The sequence below is a fragment of the Neodiprion lecontei genome, chromosome 4 (assembly GCF_021901455.1).
Source record: "Neodiprion lecontei isolate iyNeoLeco1 chromosome 4, iyNeoLeco1.1, whole genome shotgun sequence".
NCBI classification, from domain to species: domain Eukaryota; kingdom Metazoa; phylum Arthropoda; class Insecta; order Hymenoptera; family Diprionidae; genus Neodiprion; species Neodiprion lecontei.
In genome coordinates, this window is record NC_060263.1 from 31,043,157 (window position 1) to 31,058,604 (window position 15,448).

At 35.9% G+C, this 15,448-nt stretch overlaps 5 protein-coding genes across 7 annotated transcripts; 2 read left to right on the forward strand and 3 right to left on the reverse strand.

The window, feature by feature from the left end:
* Positions 1–444: 444 nt before the first annotated feature.
* Positions 445–4,633, reverse strand: LOC107218973 (signal recognition particle 54 kDa protein). Its single transcript, XM_015657022.2, has 9 exons — positions 4,434–4,633; positions 3,703–3,879; positions 3,406–3,635; positions 2,828–2,978; positions 2,434–2,582; positions 2,077–2,338; positions 1,820–1,928; positions 1,439–1,705; positions 445–1,317 (listed from the first exon to the last, which is right to left on the reverse strand). The coding sequence occupies exons 1-9, from the start codon at positions 4,509–4,511 to the stop codon at positions 1,220–1,222; spliced, it is 1,521 nt and encodes a 506-aa protein (XP_015512508.1). The 5' UTR covers positions 4,512–4,633; the 3' UTR covers positions 445–1,219.
* Positions 4,634–4,652: 19 nt separating this feature from the next.
* LOC107218963 (28S ribosomal protein S2, mitochondrial) lies at positions 4,653–6,235 on the forward strand. Of its 2 annotated transcripts, none has more exons than XM_015657012.2 (3): positions 4,653–4,799; positions 4,870–4,968; positions 5,260–6,235. In XM_015657012.2, the coding sequence occupies exons 1-3, from the start codon at positions 4,760–4,762 to the stop codon at positions 5,907–5,909; spliced, it is 789 nt and encodes a 262-aa protein (XP_015512498.2). In that variant the 5' UTR covers positions 4,653–4,759; the 3' UTR covers positions 5,910–6,235. The 2 variants fall into 2 exon arrangements, with proteins under 2 accessions (XP_015512498.2, XP_046594180.1); XM_046738224.1 differs by having other exon boundaries at positions 4,680–4,793; positions 4,858–4,968.
* LOC107218969 (dehydrogenase/reductase SDR family member 7) lies at positions 5,917–9,894 on the reverse strand. Its single transcript, XM_015657017.2, has 8 exons — positions 9,801–9,894; positions 9,032–9,124; positions 8,674–8,826; positions 7,911–8,017; positions 6,980–7,219; positions 6,730–6,849; positions 6,433–6,599; positions 5,917–6,335 (listed from the first exon to the last, which is right to left on the reverse strand). Exons 1-8 carry the CDS (start codon positions 9,877–9,879, stop codon positions 6,263–6,265), a joined length of 1,032 nt encoding a protein of 343 aa, XP_015512503.2. The 5' UTR covers positions 9,880–9,894; the 3' UTR covers positions 5,917–6,262.
* Positions 9,895–10,068: 174 nt separating this feature from the next.
* Positions 10,069–11,761, forward strand: LOC107218970 (ATP synthase subunit O, mitochondrial). Its single transcript, XM_015657018.2, has 4 exons — positions 10,069–10,184; positions 10,428–10,472; positions 10,991–11,101; positions 11,208–11,761. Exons 1-4 carry the CDS (start codon positions 10,071–10,073, stop codon positions 11,652–11,654), a joined length of 717 nt encoding a protein of 238 aa, XP_015512504.2. The 5' UTR covers positions 10,069–10,070; the 3' UTR covers positions 11,655–11,761.
* Position 11,762: 1 nt separating this feature from the next.
* On the reverse strand, positions 11,763–15,348 carry LOC107218976 (male-specific lethal 3 homolog). 2 transcript variants are annotated; one of them, XM_015657025.2, is made up of 10 exons: positions 15,130–15,348; positions 14,598–14,666; positions 14,296–14,405; positions 13,903–14,083; positions 13,515–13,700; positions 13,096–13,400; positions 12,733–12,954; positions 12,378–12,571; positions 12,134–12,218; positions 11,763–12,043 (listed from the first exon to the last, which is right to left on the reverse strand). In XM_015657025.2, the coding sequence occupies exons 1-10, from the start codon at positions 15,229–15,231 to the stop codon at positions 11,956–11,958; spliced, it is 1,542 nt and encodes a 513-aa protein (XP_015512511.1). In that variant the 5' UTR covers positions 15,232–15,348; the 3' UTR covers positions 11,763–11,955. The 2 variants fall into 2 exon arrangements, with proteins under 2 accessions (XP_015512511.1, XP_046594179.1); XM_046738223.1 differs by lacking the exon at positions 15,130–15,348 and adding an exon at positions 14,747–14,990.
* Between the last annotated feature and the right edge of the window lie 100 nt (positions 15,349–15,448).

A 15,448-nucleotide genomic window follows, 5' to 3' on the forward strand; every position in this document is an offset into this window, starting at 1 on the left:
CTCACATCACGTGTATATCGACAATCGATTCTATCGTTTGAAAACCTTTTTTTCAAACAGCAATCATTGCGGCGGATGTGATGAGGTTTTATGCAATTGATAATTAATGATAAACTCAGTACGAAGCAGGCAATGTTGTAGAAAAAATTAAGTCATAATCGATAATAAAAGAAATATCTCGTCCTACAAATTTATTATATAGTCATGTCTCTGTATGTACAATTCACTATTGGCATAAAAATTTATTTCTCGTGATCAAATTCCGTGCCACGAAAAAGAACTTCTTATTTTATATATTTATTGGTACAGAACGTAATTTATCATGCATTGTTGGGGGTTAGTCAGATCTAAAATTAGAAAGTTTTGGGCTTGTGCTGCGATGAAAATTTATGAAACTGAGTGTGAAGGACAGGATTCATTGTTCAATAAGGAATGCAAGTCGGAAAAATGTTATACAATAATTTATTTACAAAAACATCGTATTTTCATAGTACGAGGTCAAATGCATACCGTATCTACCATGTTAATAAATCTCGTAATCGTTATTGTAATCTTCTCTACTCTCACCTACCTTATTTTCACATACAAATCTCAAATATTGTATGCCGTAGTTACGGTAAAAAATTAATCTTTCGTTACAGAATCAGTCCTAGTTCTGAATGTACGGCAGTTGTAGCACATGAAACTTATTTATTTTCGTATTAAGACTTGAAAGCTTTGAATAGGAAATTTCACTTGGTATTTCGAGTTCATACATATTTGTTACAAATCTGCTTTTTAGCATGAACGTGAAGCATGGAGAAAGAACTAGTGCACCTGTCAAATACGGAGTTCATCAAGAAAGCAGTAAATATGCTGGAATATGCATGAAATAAATAGCTAATTTCTCCAAAAGATAAAAAAATGTACAGCACGCCTGCCTTTCTGATTCCTCGGTGCTTACACCGTGAAAACTGAATTAAATGTTCAACTTTTGGACAGAAGCCCAGTATTATAAATACAGTAAAAAAATAAAGATTCTCTGAACAACTTAAGAGAAAATAAAACTGTAAATATATTTTTAGAAATTCCAAAATCTGACAAATAAGGTGAGGGAGGGAACAGAGACAGAATTCTCCGCAATAATAAAAAGTGATACTTAATTTCGTTGATGTCTCCTAGTGTGCTGTGGGTGGGAGCGATAATCGCGCGACTCATTAGTGTCGCCCGATTCTTCGTCTCAGGATTTACCTCCAAAACCACCCATCAAGTTGCCTAGTCCGCCAGCAGCACCTTGCTGAAGTTGTCTCATCATGTTTTGCAGCCCTGACATTCCACCTACACAACAGATTTTATATATTTGTGACGATAAATTACAGTTGAAAGCTGTGGTAAGAGGTCGAGGCTACCTTAAAGATACACAAATCATAATTCGTTACACCGGTAAATTTCTACCCACCCATTTGTTGTAAGACTCGTGGATCCATCATTTTTGCCATTTGCTGATTGAGCTTTGCCATTTGAGTAGGATTCACATTCTTAGTCATGTCACCGCCCTTGAACAGACCTTTTATACCACCCATTTTCTTCACCACTGCGGCAAACTTCGTGTACTGTCCTATTAAATCTTTTACTTCCTTTTCAGTTACACCTGATCCTTGGGCTACCCTCACAACTCTTCCTGGTTGTTTGCTAAATAACTTGGCCCCGTCTCTGTTGTCTAGCTCTACAAAAGTCGATTGAATTCTACATATTCATATTATTTCAAGTGGCGAATAGAACATCAATCTAAAGAAGCAGGATTTAGTTATGAATAATATCTGTAATGTTTTACACGTACCACCGTCATTCATACTATCCATGATTGTCATAAGGCGCTTCAATCTAGCCATGGATTCTTGTTCTGTACCTTTCGACATGAAGTCTTGGCTGAAGCCAGGAATCATTCCCTGTTAGCCAATGGCACAAAATATGAATATCGTTTAAAATATATATGCTTAATAATCTGTCCAAACTAATTACATCCTGAAACTTATTTGGTAACAACTGATACCAAATAGTTTTTTGCTATCTATACCAGGAGTCACATATAATTACCATGATTTGAGAGAAGGGCCCCATTTTCATGATGTTTTGGAACTGTTCGTACATATCCCTCATAGTGAATTGGCCGTGTTTTATTTTTTCAAGTAGTTCTTCGTTATCATCCAAATTGAGCTCGTTAACTTTATCAATCAACCCTTCAATATCTCCCATTCCCAAAAGCTTGCTAATGAAGGGTTTTGTTTTGAAAGGCTCAAGGTCATCTATGTGCTCACCGGTACCCACAAATATGACGGGACTTTGAGTAGCAGCAACACTAATAAAGAATATAAATATAAGCAAGTGAATCGTATAATATCAAATCGTTTACTGAAGTATATCAGCTCAAAATTGGCTCCAATGAATACTTACGCTGAAAGTGCACCACCACCTTTGGCATGGCCATCCAATTTAGTAATGATAACAGAACCAACGTTCACACGGTCCTTGAAAGCCTTTGCTTGACTCTCACAAGCCTGACCTATTGTTGCATCCATCACGAATATTATATTGTCTGGTTTCTGAAATAAATTGATGTTGAATCGAAATGGATCATGTGATCAATCTGTTCACGAAATCGGTAATGCAAAGTTATTTGCAATTTTAGTGCAACAAAATGAACTTCTTCTATAGTTTTGGGTTGAAATTGAGTGAACGTCAAATTATTGCGAAGGTTTCTAATCGACTATGATAAAATAGCATAAAGCAATCACAATCTGAATAATTCTGAAGAATTGAGTTCCGCTGACAACTCATTCAAACCTACCACTGCATTTGACACTTGCAACATCTCTTCAAATAGCGATTCCTCTTGCTTGTGTCTACCGCTTGTATCCACTATAATTATTTCGTATCCCTCCTTTTTAAACATCTCCACACCATCTGCTGCTATGACTGCAGGATCTATCTCTGTATAACTGTGATGACAGCAATGTAAATACATACCCGAACCAATAATGCGAGCGCAATGAAGCTTAACATCACAGACGTTCATATTTCGTAATGTGTTTTTAAAAGCTATGCTTGCTTAATACTTACTAGAGCTGAATCTATTACTATAAAGATTAATTCAAAACTGCACTCAAAAATTTAGATGGAATTTTTCCAAACTAATTTTCTACTCTGAAAGTAGTGCAATATTTTCAATGAAAATTATTAATTGAAAACCAGTCAGAAAAAAACATTTTCCATTACAGTCGAGTAACTATTCTATGAGTAACTAAATTTCAAGTTTGCACATAAATTATGATATACAATTAGATGTTTATATTCATCATCTCAATTACTATAACCAACACAATATTTCAGCTTTAAGATTCCTTAACTTGTTTCAAAATAAGTTACCTTCCATAAAATGGTATCCTAGCTTTTGTTGCGTTCTGTTTGATTTGATCATATGCACCAGCACGGAAAGTGTCAGCACAAACTAAGCAGGATTTCCAATTCTTTTTTAGATAATGGTAGGCAAGTTTTGTACACGTCGTCGTTTTACCCGAACCCTGTAAACCTACGAACATTATCACATTAGGCCGTCCTTTTACAGGCTGATAAGCTTTCACGCCTGGATCCACTAGCTGCAATAATAAAATGACTATCAAAATCACGGCGGTAATAGAATTAATCGTGATAAAAAAAACGTACTTTAACAAGCTCTTTAAAGACAGCGCTTTGGATCATCCTCCGCTTATTGAGACCGCCGGCCATGTCATCAAAGTCAATGACCGCACGAACATTCTCACGCAATTTCTTCACTAATCTAATGTTGACATCAGCTTCAAGTAACGCCGCACATATTTCTTTTAGCATAGAATTCAGCACCTGTAAAAACGGGTTTACACCATTTTTTCCGAAGTTTCTTTGATATGAATATAAAAATAAAAAAATTTCCGAATTTGCTAATAACTGATACAAAAATTAATATTTATTTCTTCATTAACAATATCAAATTTGAAACAAGGTCAATGTTTCTCAACCACATTCTCACCATCGAACCAAAAATTGATGTGGAACTGAAATTGACTTAATTTACTGAAATTACAGTGATATCAAAATCGACGACAATCAATAATTTAAATTCTGCAATAGAATACTATTGACATTGAAATTCGATTGATCGAAGATGAATTTCAACGAAAAAAAAATCACGTAATTGCGTGCAATTGTGTGTTGAAAAGTCAGGTTAGGTTAGGTTGGTTATTGATAGAAAAATGTACGTATTTTAATAAGAACAGGAATTGCGATGTTCTGCAATGATCTTGATACAAATTAATCATAACAATCACACGAGGTGGGAATAGTTATAAACAGTATTTGCTTTTAATATGCGACGGGTTTTTAAATGCCTTTCCATCTGTTTACATCGTTTTCCTCACCTCTTCGTTAATGACGGTGGCATTGCTGAGCGACCGCAGGGCGGACGTTATTTTACGCCCCAAGTCTGCTAACACCATCCTGCCGTCTTAATTCACACAATTAATGCAAAATTCAATTATCTTAATATTTGTATTATTTTGTACAAACACTGATATGCCAAATTCGTCTTGCCAGGCCAACACGGCATGGCGTTATTTCCGGTGTGGTTGTGAGTTTGTTCTTGGCCACCAGGCGGCCGCCTACCAAAAGTATATTTCATACTTTTCATCACTTTTCATACCGCGATTCTCGAATCTCGATAAAATAAATAGTGTGGTGTAGAAAAATGGCTGCTTCTGTGTTAGGGCAGACGCTTTTTTCGAAAAGTATGTTTTTTAGAAATTGATCAGTTAAATTTTGTTTTAGAGCGTACGTGTCTCACGCTTTTTTTTGCAGTGCTAAATATGGGTTGCCGCTTCCGGACGTCAAGGGTGTTTTCACAGAAATTGAGGAATTTAGCAACTCAATCACAACCTCAAATTGTTTCAAAAGAAGGTGGGGATGTCTTTAAACAAATACTTTGATTATCAATTAAACCTGCCATGTCCAGCGGCTTAGCACTTTTTTGCACCGATTTGCCTGAAACTTTTCAAGTTTAGTTGGCTCGAATTCCTTCCCTCCCGTCGTAAATGGCTATTTCTCAGTCATTGTATAGGTTAAGAAAACAGGTTGGGATTCTGCTTACAGTGAGATTTCCAAGTTTTCTAAACCCGTCAACTCCATGAATAGCCATAACACTTGGCACACAGATCTACGTTCTTCGATAACGGTCTTTTTTTCTTCTAGGAACTGACGTCCCGTCAATAGATCCACTACAACATCCAGATTTCTTTGGAGTTCATAAACTTTTTACAGTTCAAGACTTATTCAAAGCAAGAGTGCACTATGGTCATAAACTTGGCTCTTTAGACGATCATATGCGTCCTTACCTGTTCGGATCTCGCTTGGACCATTTGATATTTGATCTCGATATAACAGCTGACCATCTACGACGAGCCCTCAATTTCACTGCCCACATAGCATTTAACGGTGGTATAATTGTTTTTTTTTGTAGAAATACGCAAAACGCGCATCTCGTTGATAAAACTGCTAAAGAATGCGGGGAATATTCTCACACAAGATTTTGGAGGGGTGGAATATTTACCAACGCTGATAAACAGTTTGGCGACGCGACACGTCTACCCGATTTATGCATATTCCTAAATACTTTGAATAACGTATTAAATCAACATACCGCTGTTCGAGATGCGGCTAAAATGTGCATCCCTACTGTAGGCATTGTCGATACAAATTGTAATCCAAACCTCATCACTTACCCTGTTCCTGGAAATGATGATACACCTGTGGCGATTGAACTCTATTGTAGACTATTCAAAACTGCGATATTACGTGGTAAAGAAGCAAGAAAAAAAATAAACAATCAACTGAAAAATTGAACGAAGGTTAACTTTACCAAATTATATATTTAAGATTACCACAGTATAATGTACAAAATTTAATAAACATCTCATAGTAACAACAATATTGGATAGATGTGGTAAATAAAATGTCTGTTTAAAAACCATCTTTCTTCTCCCCATTCAATATAATAACTTATAATGACTACTACCATAAAAGATTTCAGTAGCACTGAATGGGAAAGGGAACTTATCTTCTGGTATAAAAGCAAAGGTGCAAAAATTGGAGATATTCGCAAAAGTCAAAAAGGATCCATAACTGATGGACTCTAATGGTACTTGACTGTATTATGGTAGAATTAAAATTAGTCCTCGAAAAATAGATATTATCTTCACTCTGTTTTTAGTACTTGCTTAGAGTCTCGCATGTCAAGAAACTTCTTCGATGATATAAACTTGGGTAACCTAAATAAAAAAACGAAACAGTAATACTACTGATTACTACACATTACTATAGCAAAATATGGTGTGGTAATTAATCAATAATTTAAAATATACTTACAAGTTCAATATATTGGGATAGTAGGCGCAAATATGTACCAATAACATTACTTTAGGGTAAGCAGCCCAAGCTTCATAAATTTCATTAGCCAATGCCACTGCAAATAAATTGGCACAACGTTCTGAACTCATTTTTGCATCAGATACGGCTGTTTCTTCTCCTAGTTTCTGTAAAATTTAATTTAGATAAACCCGAATTTTCGGTCATTTCCTGTTGTCGATACTACACAATCCTACTAATAGATTTTAAACCATAACAGATGGATTGTAATGACTTTTGGAAACACGTCGTCCATACTTCTCCACTTTTTCCAGTAAAAGACTCTGCTAAGAAAGGTGTTTGTGTCGGACCAGGACAGAAAATGGTTATTTTGGTATTCTGTCCAAAGGTTTCCAGCCTCAAAGCACCAAAATATCCCTGAAGTTATTATGAGAAATTTAAATAAAATGTGCGGTAAAGTTTGATACAATAATATGATCAACTCTGTTAGGCAATATCTAGTGTACATCAAACTGAAAACTACAGCTTATTATGATAAGTCACTTACATGTAGTGCATGTTTTGTTGCGGTATAGGTAGCAGAAAAAGGTACACTCATAACACCTGCCAAACTTGAAGTCACTGCTATATGACCTTCACCTCTTTTTGAAAAGTATTTCATTGCTATGCGACTCAGGGAAATCGTTCCGAATACATTTAATTCAAACATTTGACGATCCACATCTATTTCTATTTCTGCCCACAAAGCTCTTTGTGTTCTTCCTGCATTATTCACTAGAATATCCAGCTGAACGGAGCAAAAGAAATTGTATAATTAAAGGTCATCAAGGGGGCGTCTAGTCGATTTCGACGTTGTTGTATATATCTCGAATTATCCATTGTAAAACGAAATCGCGATAGTACATTCGTACAAATCATGCCATTTCATTATTTTTACGTTAAATGAAAATGTGTTGGAGTAGTTTTGTTCAGAATTGGATGTATTATGAGGCTTTTATTCCGTTTTTTACGTTTGAGATATGTGGACTTGAATGATTCGAGTTATATACCATAGCATCGAAATTGACTATAGCCCCCCTTTAAGATTAATGTTACTATTCAATTTATGACTTCATATCACTTCTAAACAGTGAATTGATTCAAATAAAACTACTTTAAAACTATGCTGAATTTATATGATTTCATTTTTTTTAACCAAACACATAAAATTTTTTAAACTTGTATTAATCAACGGAAATGAATCGATACTACTTATGCGATTTACCAAATCAGATTTGATATGAATACGTTTAATATTTATGATTGGTGATCAATTCAAAATAATAGCAGCCTGTCAAATCAGAAATACAAATCAATTATTTAAATATCAAAAATCGATCGCTTAAAACATGCATTTACTCAGATCTTAAATGTGTGATAATTAAGAATAAATGTTTATACTCTATAATATAAGTACATGTAGATTGTTGTTACATTACTTTGCCAAACTTATTAATGACGTGCTTAAATGCCTCTTCGTGTGTTTCAATAGCAACAACGTCCAGTACTAGAACTTCCACATCATCTGCTGTCAATAGCTTATTTCCTGTAAAACATAAAATTGATAGTCTCTCAAACAAGACAATTTCATATTAGGAAATGACATAATAAAAAACAACTCATTTTTGACTGCATTTGCAGTGATGACCTATTTGTTAGAATACTTGTTGAAAAGACAATTAAAAAATCTTTTTATCTGCGCTGTCATCGCCTATGTTATAATTTGAGTTCTGACAGTTACGCTCATAATTAAAAATCAGGCTGAAGTTTGTAACGTTATTGTAATGACACATCTTAAGAAAGTGATTATTTTGCAACATCAGGATATCCTGAAAATTATCAAACTGTTGATACAGCATCAACAAATTCAAATTTTTTAAATTCTTCTTCACTTATTCCACAGTTGCAAAGTAGTAATTTTTTGTTTCAACATTTCGATATACTAACGTTACTAACTTGAGCCTTGTAATTAAAAATATGGGTAAGATGAAAGGATACCAATTACAAAAAATAAATTAATCTAAATTGAAATAAATTCGAAAGATCTTATTACAGAAAACAAGAATTATCGTGAACTAGTAAACTATTATTCTCTACACACTTTGACATTGAAACTATTTGTGTGATCAGAAAGTTGCTAGGAATAGTTCCGTTCAAGTTCTTTGAATCCATACTATAACTGTAATGACAATAATTTCATACCTGCTATACATCTTTCTTTGACTCTTAATAATTCAACTTCTCTACGGGCTGATAATATCAACTTGCAACCAGCACTTGCAAGGACATAGGCTAGATGTTCTCCTATTCCACTGGATGCACCTGTTATCCATACAACTTTGTTTCGTAGCGTATCTAGAGCCAGAGATATATTTCATGATATTTAAATATTGATATTTTTTGGAACAACTACCATTCAGTTACAAAGTAAAGTTAACTGTGAATAACATCTTAGCATTTAGCAATAGTCTGCAACGAATGTTGAATACAATCATTATATTCATGTACAACTAACCACCAATAAGATGTGCCACACTAAATTATTTGATCATTTTCTTACCAATGGGTTTCCCATATTTTTCTTTGTACGCCAAATGTAAATCACAATCCAAAAAAACTTGTGCAATGAAATGAAAGAGATAATAACTGGAAGCTAACAAACCGACAAGTTCTAAGATCATTTCGATTAACGATCAAGCGCTACTATTTATGACCACAACGTAAATGAGGAGATAATGGTTCAGCCACGTACATTTCAGCCACGTACATTAACGTGGCTCGCCAATTGTCGAAAATGTGAATTCAGACTATTGCATAATTTGCCGTTAATTATCCGTAAATTAGTCGCGCGACTTATTTTTTTGTCGCACTCAATTTTCAGAAAAAAGCGGATGGCATGCTAACTTTTCAAAAACTTGGCGCGCCATCTACCAAAAAAACGCACAGCGAGCATCATGCGTAATTCTGATTTGGTTGATAATTTGCCGTAAATAAGCTGCAAATTAGTCGTTAAATTTTTTTTTGTCGCACTCAATTTTCAAAAAAAAAAAAGCGGATGGCGTTCTGATTTTTCAAGAATTCAGCCCGCCAACTACCAAAATAACGCACAGCGAGCATCGCGCGACTAATTTACGGATGATTAACGGCAAATTATGCAATAGTCTGAATTCACATTTTCGACAATTGGCGAGCCAAGTTCATGTACGTGGTTCAGCTGCTGGGTTTCGAACTGTAGACTGAGCCAAAGCACTTCGTCTTCTTAATTTCACATGCTAATGACATTAATGTTGAAGAACGTTGATCGGTCAGGTAATTATAGAGATAATTACATGGAGATTTGCTATGACGACGCGCCTGTGGTTCTACTAAAGGATCTCTAGTTTCAGAATCGATCACAAGAACTTGCATTTTAATATTTAAAAGTCTCATATTCTGTGAACGGCATCAGTTTAAATTGTTTATTCCGCTCATGAAAACTACTAGTCTTCATGATTCCGCTAGGGTGCATGAGCCATGGATCATGCGCATTATTTGTTGGACTTTTCCAACTACACACGTTCTACGCCTCATGAAATTTTGCTTATGGCTTATGGAATTCTATGTGCATTGGCCTTTACGCTGGGCTGTTACGTAAGCCACGCAACTTCACAGTTCACACCGGACTCTGTCTGTCTCAAATCTTCAAAATGGCGGCCAGCAGGATGAACATCATCGTAAGCGCACATTTATTAACCAATGTCGCAAACTGAGAACAATATTATTTGTACTTTTGAGAAAACAAACATTTGTTTCCTTTCGTAACGATTCTACATAGCAATGCAATTTACCCAAAATATATTCACATCGACGTAACTGTCTGCTCATCGCGGGTGCCACATTCAATGTCGTCTGCACCCCTAAAAATATTATCTGTATTATGTTTTTTATTGCAATTGAGTTTTGAATTATAATTCCAGGCGAGGGCATTTTCTTCCACTGCTGTGCAACAGCAGATGGTCAAGGTAAACTATTCTTTCAAAAATTTTTTATCCTTATTATGTAACCCCACTCACTACACAAAATGATTAAAGTACAAACATATAATTTTATTACAAATTATCGCACTAGAACCTGTGTGTAATTTGTTACCCCTCACAATAAATCCAAGTATGCATTTCACTTATTTATTCTGATATTTGATAGAATTATAGCAACAATACTGTCATGCGAGGTGTAAAAACGTCAGCTGCTAATTGGGAGAACTAAGTCAGTTGCAGAATTAATAAAATAAAGAATACTTAGATTCATATTAATTTTAACAGCAAAATTGCTCAGCGTGCAAGTGTGTATATTCCAAATTTGTTGGAAAATATAGCGACACTGCGTAAGAAAATACACAATTATCAAGTCGACCTTTGCCCATAGTTCTGTCAAAGTTTAAGATTGTGCCCTCTTAGAAAAAGTGTTGCAACCATTGTTATTCTCGTGAAGAAAAAAGCAATCTGAAGCAGCTAAATATATAAAATTTCATTCTCCGCAGCCTCCAGTACAGGTGTTTGGACTGGATGGACGATATGCCACTGCACTCTTCTCTGCCGCCTCAAAGCAGAAGTCTTTGGATGCTGTGGAAAAGGACCTGATCAAATTTCAGGTATGCTTACATATTCTGTTTGATATTCTTTTTCTGTCAGCTACTGTCACTAAAACGCTATTTTCCACAAAATTAGTATTGATCACCAACTTCAAATGATTTACAGGGCTTGTTGAGGACAGATGTAAGACTGGCTGAGTTCGTGAAGGACCCAACTATCAAGCGTAGTATTAAGGTCGATGCTCTGAAGGCTGTTGGTACTAAAGCTAGTCTAAACCAGGCCACCACCAATTTATTATCTTTACTTGCGGAGAATGGGCGCCTGAAGAACATTAATGGGGTTGTCCATGCCTTCAAAGTTATCATGGCAGCAAACCGAGGAGAGGTAGTCTGCGAAGTTACCACTGCGAAGCCATTAGACGCAGAGACCAAGAACAAATTGGAAGCCACTCTTAAAGGATTCCTCAAACAGGGACAGACCATTCTTCTTACAACTAAACTTGATCCAGCCATTATTGGAGGCATGGTTGTTTCTATTGGAGACAAATATGTCGACATGAGTGTTGCCAGCAAAGTTAAAAAATATTCTGACATCATCAGGGCTGCTGTGTAATCATCTCCTGACCCTATTTGGGCCATAAACGTCTTCTCTTCGTGTAGTTGAATACAACTATGTTGTACAATACGGTTAATCGCAATAAATGAAACAAGTTAACGATATGATACCCGGAGTGTTGATAAAATTTATTTTGCATTGGTTGATACGTTAACAATAGTGAATAGTACCTCAAATTTCCTAATTAGAGTCACCATTCAGTTTCGCAGGTATATGTCATACTGGAGGTTAGATTATATTTTTAAAAAAGTTGTAGAAAATTAAAGTAGATTTATATCTTTCAAATTTTCTTGGGCCACTATAAATTCACAGTCTGTTGCAGGGGTACATTCTCTGCTTGTGTGTAAAATTGTTCACCGAACCATTCTCGATGCATTTCCAGGAAACTGCAATTTTCAAAAGGATTCATTGAAGGACCATTACGAACTAAATTTTTGCTACGTATCTACATCTCTATTGCAAATCTATACACTTACCTTAGAAACATATCTAAGTGCTTCAAAAGTGTCTTCAGTTTTTTTTCAGGCATGTCCGCAGCTTGTAATAAGTCAGGCAGTTTCACTGGAATGAAACGAATTAAATTTATAAAAAAAAGTATATACCTAATATGTTTAGTATTACCATTTTACACTCCATTCGGTACGAAGCAGTCTTTATGTCAATATGCAGTGAATACGATTTTAGTTCATAGTACAACAGCGGACAGAGATAGATACATACCAAAAAGTCGTGTCAGATGAATCGCACCATAATACATAGATGGAGCCAAAGGACTTTGACGCTTCGCAGATTCAGGTACTAAGCGCCACGCATTTGATTGTTGAAGTAAAGCGCCAATTTGCGCTGACGGAATTATTGGTAGTCTTAAAGGCAAGCCACGAGGACTAGAACATCGTGAGCTTGTACTAGCTATGCTAGGGTGAGAAAAAGAATTTTTTTAATTTTTTGATGAATTCCATTGTCAAAGAGAAATGGGCAATTTCAACAATATGCAGCTTCTTAGGAACTTGACTAATACATTGTATATCATACATTGTTAAATTTGGCAATGGCGAAGGGAAATTAACTGCAGCACCTCGACAAATTGCCTGGTTCTTGTTTAACTTCATCATAAGAGCGAAGTTGTCTTCCTTCATCCATAGAGCTCACTCTACAGGATCGCAATCTACGCTTAGACTCGACAGGCGGTTTGGGTGATGAGTTGTCAAGTTCAGATTCATGCTCTCTGAACGGTGGTAAATGAGCAAATTCTGTATCTTCAAGTTCTTCTTTGATTGTGACATTCTGATCTGCATTACTGGAACACAAAGTGAACTACTAGTCAAGTAATAGATATAAATATCTGATGTGGGCAAATCGGCAGTTACTGGAAAACATTGCAATTAATGCGAGTCACCCTATTGAAACCGCACATGTAAATTTAATAACACATACGTACTCAAAGGACTCTTCTTTAAGAGGAGGTGCAAGATCAACGTATTGATAGGATGATCGAAAGCTTTCGTACTGTTCCTTTTCTTCTCTATACAACAGAAGGTCAGCTAATGTAAAGTCAAAGTAAATCCTCAATCCGTCTGCGACTTCTCTAGAGATATTAACATCGCTAACACTTTTTTCAATGGTATGATTTGATTTGTTTCGTTGGGGTTTGTCGGAAATATTTGTTAACTGGGTAGTAGTAAAGTGTTGCACCCATGTTTCCAAAATATTTAATACTGTTGGCTGAGCTGGCAATACAGCAATCTGAAAAATATGTGTAAATTTAATCAAAACAGTGAGGCTAAATAAAATCGTTAAATTACCTATGATCAAGGAAACTTAACGAAATGTCAACAACTAGCTGTATACGAGACATACCTTATTTTTATGAGTTATGAGATCATGATCTTGTTCTAATAAGCGTTTCAAGGTAGCACCAATATCAAGATCTATTCCTGGTCGATGACTTCCACCAGAGTGACTTCCACCTCCACTTTCATCGCCTCCGCTACTGTCATCACCATACTCCGAACTACTTTCTGTATCTTCCTCTGTTGCAGCCTCCTATTGAAAAACAAACAGAGTGATTATAATTGTAAATTGAATAACTCGTAATATAGAGCTCCAAAGTCCAGGCTAACGTAAAGCCAATGAAAAAATATACAGGGATTTAAGTTTTCGACTAATGTCGATAAAAAACAGTTAAAATTTTGTGTGTTGTATGGGCAGAGGGTAAAGGTGGCGAATAGTATAATACACGTCATACTTCGGTATCATAATCATCGTGTTGACCAGAACTGCCATCTTCGGAAGATCCGGTAGTTGCTGATGTCGCACGGCTACCGCCACTCCTGGCCCTGCGCCCAGGCTCCGGTCCCGATCCTACTGAACGTTCCGACAGTTTGTGGCTGCGTTTTTTGCGCTCTCTTCGGTACAGATATGCACCTCTTTGAAACATAAGTTTTTAGTCAAGTAAAAGCCAAATACATTCAAAATTAGATGTTCCTGTCCAAAAAATAGATTACTTCATTCACATTCAAAGGTACACCAGATCGTTAGATTAGGTCATTTTGATATTGCTTACAGTTAACTCTTCCTAAAAAGTGATAAGTTTTTGCTGAACTTTTTTTGGTAACAGACTTATTAACTTTGTTCTCACAGTTGAAGTTGGGCTTTTTGGGCAAGGTCTCTCTGTAGCTGGCGATTTTCTTCCGTATCCTTCAGAACATATTCTTCTGTGACGCATCGATCCCAAGACGAATTCCATCCCTATTTTAAGAATAACTTTTATTCATACAATCAGTATTCAAACTCAGATATATAGGTAATTGATTTTGAAATAAGAATCTTTATTTCACTAATGAATGTTGAACATCTGGTGTAATTAATCCTTTCAGTTAAGATGAAATTGAATAATAGCCAGTCAGTAATTACATCTATAAAGATGTATTTTTTCATTACCTGAAAATGTACCAGATATTCTACTGCTTTGCGACCTCGTTGATCTTTATTGACGATCACATCTAACACCTGAGACAAAAATGTTCGATTAAAAGTAATTGCTGTTAATCAAGCAGGATTAAATAATCAGTATATCATCTCCAAATTACCAATTTGACAATAGTGTATGTAATGCCACATGTAATTAGATTATCGAATTTCAGAATATTAGAATAGTCAAAACCTGGCAACCCACATATGTTAACAATCATCTGAACTCAAACTAAATTGTCCCATACAATGAGAGATTATCGTTCTGGCACTGCTATCATAAATAAACAAATACTCGATGTTGGTGTCGCAGTGTCCAATAGTGAAGGAAGTAAGGCCGAGCTTAAATATTTGTCACCCTATTATTCATCCTGCTGATGTTCAATGTCAAATATTGTCACCCTGCTCTAAATAGAGGTTGTACTTAGGCAGAATAACAAAACTTTCGTGCTTTTTTTTCCGTTCAAACTAAGGCATGAATAATAATCTCATCTGTTGATACCTTCGAGTCGTAGAGGACTTTAGCCTTTGTTGGATCTGGTTCATAACACAACACTTTTTCACCGTCAGAAAATTTGAACCTAGGACCTCTTGTTGACACCATCGTCGACTCACAGTGCGACTTGAAGCGTCCGCCGAGGTTCTCAAGTTTCGTTGATGCTGATTGTCAGTGATTCCCATTCTTTCATATATGCCTGCAGAAATTCTTCGCTAGTCATACAGCTTTCGGTTGTAAAGAGGTGATCCGACTCGCGCTGGACGCTGTGATTATTTCACTAAAGTAGTCTGTAGGTGTCGCATGCGGGTAAGAGCCACCACCC